Source organism: Mytilinidion resinicola (assembly GCF_010093595.1).
Source record: "Mytilinidion resinicola strain CBS 304.34 unplaced genomic scaffold BDZ99scaffold_17, whole genome shotgun sequence".
Lineage (NCBI taxonomy): Eukaryota > Fungi > Ascomycota > Dothideomycetes > Mytilinidiales > Mytilinidiaceae > Mytilinidion > Mytilinidion resinicola.
This window is the reverse complement of record NW_022985453.1, coordinates 1,064,821-1,072,464: the sequence shown is the minus strand read 5'-3', so window position 1 is coordinate 1,072,464 and position 7,644 is coordinate 1,064,821. Positions and strand designations below refer to the sequence as shown.

Sequence of the window (7,644 nt, the reverse complement as noted above, 5' to 3'; positions counted from 1 at the left end):
TAAGTTGTATTAATATTAATAAAAGATAAATATAAGAAAGAAAAAGGTTTCTAGGTTTAACGCTGTTATAAACCAAAGGTTAGAGCAATATTAATCCGTTCCGCGGAGCCCTAATTACGTAACTATCGGGCACGTGTTATATAAGCAAACGTATGGCTATAATATAACTTAAGACTTTAATAATACCTATTAGAAGTAACTCTATTTTATACCTAATATTAATTTACTTTACCTTTTAAAGACTATTACACCCTAATAACAACTTAACCTACACTTAGCCTTATATAAGCACTTAGAAAGTATAGAAGAAATAACCTATTATACCTATCTACTTAATAAAAGCACTAATATTATATAGATTAAGTAGAAAGTTTAAGCTAATAGGCCTAATTACCTTCTAAAAGTTGCCTATAATAGTAGTAGAGTTCTAGGTATTAAGGAATTTGCTAGGTAGGTACGCGTTGGTAATAGTAGTGTTAAGTATTTTACTAACGCGCTTACGCCTTTTATTAGTGCAATTCTTTTCTTATAAAAATAAGTAAGAAGTTACTAGAACTTATACCTTTCTATTTTCTTTAAATATATTTCCTTAAGTATTATTCTTCTTATTATACTATATTTATATATAAGTAGGGTAAGGCGCGCCTTAGTAATAACTAACCCTTCCTGCACTAAAGAGAATATTAAAGTAATAAGGTTATCTGCCGCCTAGTATATTATTAAACTCGGGTATATCTAGCTATATATAATAAGGCCTAGGCTTTATTAATAGGTAGTAAGTAAGTATATTAGTATAGAATATAGAGTATAGAGTATAAAGTATATTAGTAGATATAGTTAGTAACTATATAGCTAAATTTTAAAGCTAATAACCTATATAGGTATATATATATAGTAGTATAGCTATATAATTAAAAAGAAATTAAGGTTTCTAGGTTTCTAGGTTTCCTTAAATAATATAACCTAGTATTAGAACTATAGCTAAGGAAAAAGGTTATATTATTATTAATAAGTGTTACAGGCTACGCCCTAGACTTTTTCTTATTAACTACTTTATAAGGCTTAGCTTATTCCTTATATTAATTCGAACTAATATAGTGCTAATTCGTATAGCCTATTTAACTTATATAGCCTACCGGGTTTACGAACTTAATATAGAATTAGTTCTATTCTAAAAACCTAAATTCTATACTAAAACTAGCCCGGCTATTTTACCCCGTTTAATTTATAACGCCTAAATTTATTCTTTCTATTCTATATTATCCGTTCTAGTTTATAAGCCGTTACTAGAAACTATTCTAAAATTAAATCTCTATTTCTAGGAATTGGCTAAGCTGCCCTACTCTATCCGATTTATTAAACCGTATACTAATATATATTTTTATAACCTAGCCGCTTAAACGGCTGCTTAATTAGCTATATATTCCTTCTATTTTACGCAGCCTTTTATAAAGCCTTTTTTATATTATAGTATAGTAATATAGTATAATATTATAATATAAGTATAATAATACAGCACGGCTATACTATATAAAGAAGAATAGAACGGTTATATTACTTCCTTAATAATAAAGTATATAGGCAGTATATATTTATAGTTTAGATTTTTAATAAATTTTTTTATACTTAATATAATCTATTATTTTAGGCTTATAGCCCTTATAATAAAGTTGCGTAGAAAGGAAAAGGGCTCCGGCTATAAGCTATTTATATAGTAGAGCGCGTAAAGCGCCGGAAAAACCCTTAGCCCGGGATTATATAATATCTATATATATAATATTTTATAACCTTAATAACTACTAAAAAAACCTAAAGAAATAATATAATATAGGTAGACCGCTTACTTATAAAGTATATTACTATACTTTACCTTTATATTATTGTTATAGTATTAATTATGGCCTCCCTCTAAGCATTACTCCCCTAACACCTTGTTCCCGCATACGTGCGCACGCGTGCGCCACGCGCCTGCCACCTAATTCCCGATTATGTTAGGGCCACGCGCTATATGCAAGCCCCTTTTCTCGTCTTGTATATAGCCTGGCTCCCGTCCCTAATTCAACTCGGCATCTTAACGTCTTGTAACCAACCACGGTAATAGCACGTAGTTATCCTTCTTTGAATCTGATACTTGTCTATCTCGCGTTCAAATGCCCGATACATCGTCACCGTGATATTACGTCAAGATCCTCACAAGGGCGTGCCAGAGCCTGAGATGAGTACCGACCTGGACGCCCGCAACGACACTGCTGAACCCAGACACGACGCCCGCAACAATACTGCGACCGATCGCTAGCACCGTACTGCTGCCCCGATTGCTAGCACTATACTGCTGTCCCGATTGCTAGCACCATACTGCTGCCCCGATCGCTAGCACCGTACTGCTGCCCCGATCGCTAGCACCGTACTGCTGCCCCGATTGCTAGCACCATACTGCTGTCCCGATTGCTAGCACCATACTGCTGCCCCGATCGCTAGCACCGTACTGCTGCCCCGATCGCTAGCACCGTACTGCTAGATAACCTGCGTCCGCTGCCTCGTCCGCCGCATCGCCTGTCGCTGCCTGCTGGCAATATACTGCCACCCGAATACGATGTCAGATAAGGGCCCTTAGGACCCTCCCTGGCAACCGAACGCTCTCGCCTTGGCGATTGAGCCCGAACCGACCCTGTTTTGTGCCGATATGCCTGCAAAAACACCCGTTTCTGCCCCCTTTTTCTGCCTAAAAACAGGGGCAATTTTTTGGGGGACCTGGGGTAGCCAGAAGGGCGCCGTGGATGGCGTCCTAGAGCGCTGCGAGATGAGTACAATAAATTAAGCAGATATACGCGTCTCTAGTCCGAACAGAGACTGCAACACAGACTGGATGTTAGAGCTTGGCTATGCTGGAAGTCAACGAGCTAGCTAGAAGCAATGAAGCGAGGAAGCTTTCACGAGAACGTTCTCTGTGTGAAGGGCTCCTGCAGAGGCTAGAGCTAGAGCCTGGAGCGGAATTTCACAGAAATTTTTTTTCTCCTGTTTCCTGTTACCCGTCCTTTCTATCTCGCTTCGCTTGCATTTAAGAGGGAGGTACTGTCACGGTATTAATTATGGCCTCCCTCTAAGCATCAATCCCCTGACACCTTGTTCCCGCATACGTGCGCACGCGTGCGCCACGCGCCTGCCACCTGATTCCCGATTATGTCAGGGCCACGCGCTATATGCGAGCCCCTTTTCTTGTCTTGTATATAGCCTGGCTCCCGTCCCTAATTCAACTCGGCATCTTGACGTCTTGTAACCAACCACGGTAATAGCACGTAGTTATCCTTCTTTGAATCTGATACTTGTCTATCTCGCGTTTAAATGCCCGATACATCGTCACCGTGACAATTATATATAAGCTTAAACTATAGCGTAATAATCCTTAGATTTTTATATAGAGCTTTTTAGCAATTATACTTTTAATTAAACTATGTTTAAAGCTTATTAGTCCGCTTAATAAAGTTATATAGCTAGTTCTTGCCAACTTAGCTAGTACTGCGCTTTCTAAGTAACTTATTAGCTATATCTCTTACAGCGTTTAAGCTAGATGCAAACCCTTGCAAATCTAGATCAAGTATATGTTTAATAATAACTAATTCCTCTAGCTTTGCAAGCTTTTTTGAATTGGGCTCACAATCGCGTCGAGCGGTAGTTCCGGCGCGTCGGTTTTGGAGCGTACTTCTAGGGACGTTATACATTGCAACAGCGCGTCGTTTGCCTTAAAGTTAATTCTTATCAATTGCTAAGATAGCTAGGCAGATTCGGCCTTTTTTTTTTGGATTGATTGTATATTGCGTTGTTAAGACATGGTGGTTAAAAGCTAACCGAGCGCGTTTTAGTAATAAGGTGGCCGGCTCGCTTAGGTGGCCGGCTCGCTTGTGTTGCACGTTATAGCTTTATTAAATAGGCCAGTGCTACGTGTACGACCCCGTTTTGCTGCTTGTACGATGTCCTTTTGCTGCACGTACGACCCCCCCCCTAGCAGCCCCTTCACCGCGTTTTAATTGGCTCGCTTATCGGGCCGACTACTCCGGAGCATAGATAGATTCCAAATGCGAGTATTAATCAGCCGCCTAGGAAGCGCGGTAGGCTACCTAAGAACTTAACACCAGGAGGTCCTATAAAGAAGCGACGTGCGAATACCAAGGCAGATCTTAAGCGGAAGATTGCGCTACTAGAAGCGCAGGTACGGGGTTTACAGCCTGTCGCAGGAAGTACAGCGCAGTCGACAGGCCTGCCGCAGCCTCGTGAGGCAGCTCGTGAGGCGGCTGATAAGGATTTTAATGAGTATGCGGAGGATCTCGTTAATAAGGACTTTACGTAGGTGCTTGTAGGCCAGGGGCGATGGAGAGAGGGCCTCTATTAGGTGCGAAATCGACGGTTTAGGCATTCTCCTAGGCAGGTAGGCAGGTAGGCAGGTAGGCAGGTAGCTATACATGTAGCTATATACGTAGCTATACAAAATGAGAAGGCTGTAGATAAAACGGAAAGGCTGCACGTGCAAATATATATAAGAGTGAATGGCCGGAGGAACCTCCGAGCCCTCCGAGCCAATTAAAACGCGGTGAAGAGGCTGCTAGGGGGGGGGGGGGGTCGTACGTGCAGCAAAAGGACATCGTACAAGCAGCAAAAAGGGGTCGTACACGTAGCACTGGCCATTAAATAAACCCTGCAACTTTATAGGAAAAAAATAGGGAACTAAAAGTACTATAGTAATAGAATAGTTATATATTACTAGCTACAACATATTAAGCAAGGGAGGATGTACCAAAGAATAGTATTGGATGTTATGTGTTCCGACTAGGCAAGTTATAAATAGGTGCAGTTAGCGCAGGCTTAAGGGAGAACCACCTGCTACTTTAGGAAATCCCACTAATATTGTAACACCAATAGCAATGTTAACCCCTTTCTCCCTAATATGCTTTCGTCCTGCTAATAGCAAACTTCTTTTCGTTGTTCGAGCTCGCAGGTGGGACTACCTCGTCGCTATCGTTGCCCTTCTAGTTCACTACTCGGGGTGGCTGGAATAAGTGGAATAAGTAGCTTGTCGTTTAAGCCTGTCGGACAACTAGTCCAATATTTGCGTTTATATTAAGAGGTCGTTAGGGGTATATTCCGACATTAGTTACAATCTAGCGTTAGGAACTTAGGAGATTCTTAACAATCTTGTTGAACAGACACCCCACCGGAAGCAGCCCCGAGTAAGGTGACTCTCAGCCTACAGCCTAAACAACACGTGCGGTCCAAAGCTTTACATCTTTCTTGGAAATATGAGATAACGTTAAAGCACCTTATGCAGTAGTAGAAGGCTGTAAAGTTGGAAAGAGTGCAGTACAGGCTAACCGCTTACCATAGGGTGTAGTGGACCCGCCATCGCGACCCTTCCACAGTACTCAACTCTCTTATTTCAGCCTCAGAAAATCGCAGCTTGCGAAGAAGGAGTGACATAAAGCGAGAGACTCTTCTGTTACTTAGGCAATCTTAGCAATAGGGTTGCGGTTGGAAACTAGTACTTACACGTGTGAGTGAATTATATTTCTATAAGCAACAGAACTCGTGCTATAATACACTCTAGTATTCTCCAGATCTTCTTAAAGTACCATGCGAACTATAAGGCGGTGAAAGTAAGGAAGGCGAAACAGGAGGTGAACACTTACAATCTCACGTGCTTCTCATTTTCCGGCACGTATCCTAAATGTTAAGACAACACTAGCAGGACGTCCCTAATGCCAAAGGTTTTTAGCATTAGGGGCGCGATTCGAGAAACTAGAGGCACGGGACTGACTAACACCTAGGGAGCCTCTAAGTAGAAAGCCACGATCGTGCTTGCAGAGAGGGTAAGGAGTTATTTGTCTAGCGCCTAAGTTTTTCTACGTAAGCAGATTATTAAGAAAAGGTGGCTAAAGCATTAATATTTCTCTCTTATGTGCTCCTTATTTTCCAACCACGAAACACACCTTCTAGCCGTGCGTGGGAGCACGTGACGGACTAATAAGTAGGTGCTTGTCGATAGGTATAACTGCACATAGTGAACTTGCCCGTGTAGTTCTGCTTTAATTCTAGTTACCTTAACCATTTTTTAACTGACACCCTACTGTAAATACAGCTAAGAAAAGGCGGATGCGGTCTCTCATGTGTTCCCTATTTCCACTCCACATCCGCATTATTTGTCTCTGCGTTGGGGAAGTGCACGGCCAGGAAGTATAAACGTGGATAGGAAATATGGAACATGTGACTAAACAAAAGAAATCTTACTTAACACCAGCCTTGAGACTTCTACATGCATGACCTATTATATTCAAAACCTATTGCGATGCACTAGGCGATATTAGCGAACGTCTTATTAAGAGTAATTAAATCCGACCTATATAATTAACTCGATTATCCCTATAGATCCTATTTTGTGCGGCGAAGACGCAATCCTATAGAAGTGTCACGATAGCGCTATACGCAAGAGGTTGAGGGCTTAAAGAGGAGCGTTGATTAGGTGCTATGTATAATGCTACGTGGAGAATCAAGACGTTGTGTAAGGAACAGGAAGACGGGAGACGGGCCACCGGATATAAGGGCGTGGCCGAGCGCGTGGCGTACGGCCTCTATGCCGTTTCGGCGCGTGGCACGCGTGTATGCGAGGTCCTTACCAGATCAGGTAATAGGAAAAGGGGGCGGCCGGTAGGTGGCTGGAGCGGGACAGGATAGGAAGCGGAAGCGAGACGGGAGCGGAGCAGGGTAGGCAGGGTAGGAGGCCGGCCAACGGTAGTAGGCCGGTGCAGATTGCTGGAGTTGTAGCAATCTGCGGCAGAATTTCGGTAGGTAGGGTGTCGCGGTCGATACCGTGACAAGAAGGCGCCACCGGCTCGTGCACGCGACAGGCTCGTGCACGCAACCGAGCGCCACCACCACCAACTTCAAAAATTCATATCTCCATCAATTTTACACCAATTCACTCAGAAAATGGATCCACTTGAAGAGGCGATCGAGGAGGCCATTCTTACCGAAGGAAAGAATCTCACGGCGATTGCTAAGAAGCATGGTGTTGATAGATCAACACTCTCACGGCGCTACCACGGTGTTACTGGTTCCAAAGCGGATAGCTACGATACTTAAATGCTTGTCAATCGCGCTTAATCTAGGGCTCTCCTAGCTTATATAAGCTACCTTACAGCCAAAGGAATACCTCCTATATATAATATGCTTCGAAATCTGGCCTATAAATATATGGCCAGGAACTAACTAGTTATACCGATAGGTTAATTACTACAAAAATCAGCTAGATATAGGCTACTTAAAGCCTATTAACTCTGCATAGAAGTAAACAGAATTAGAGTAATACTATAGGCTATATTTTAAGCTTTTTAGCGATAAAATTAAGTAATATAGTGTTAAGAAGCAGAATACCTATAATATAGATAAGAAGGGCTTTCTTATCGGCTGCTTACTTTAATAGTATTATTATTAGGTTCTATTAGGCCGATTTAGCTCCCGTTAGGGTCTATATGGCAGTGCTATCTAGGTTTTATTTACAAGGGGAAACCGTTCGCTCTATAGCGGTCGGGTGAAAACCTTGTTTTCTACAGTGTATAACGCCTTGCGTTCCTTTTGTTTCTGCGCGGCTGTGGGGGA

At 42.0% G+C, this 7,644-nt stretch overlaps 2 protein-coding genes across 2 annotated transcripts; one reads left to right on the top strand and one right to left on the bottom strand.

Moving 5' to 3' along the window:
- Positions 1-4,134: 4,134 nt before the first annotated feature.
- BDZ99DRAFT_466392 (uncharacterized protein) lies at positions 4,135-4,437 on the bottom strand. Its single transcript, XM_033720757.1, has one exon. It carries the CDS (start codon positions 4,409-4,411, stop codon positions 4,217-4,219), a length of 195 nt encoding a protein of 64 aa, XP_033573084.1. The 5' UTR covers positions 4,412-4,437; the 3' UTR covers positions 4,135-4,216.
- Positions 4,438-6,975: 2,538 nt separating this feature from the next.
- BDZ99DRAFT_539619 (uncharacterized protein) lies at positions 6,976-7,204 on the top strand (the record flags this gene model as incomplete). Its single annotated transcript, XM_033726676.1, has 1 exon — positions 6,976-7,204. The coding sequence occupies one exon, from the start codon at positions 6,976-6,978 to the stop codon at positions 7,126-7,128; it is 153 nt and encodes a 50-aa protein (XP_033573083.1). The 3' UTR covers positions 7,129-7,204.
- Positions 7,205-7,644: the final 440 nt, after the last annotated feature.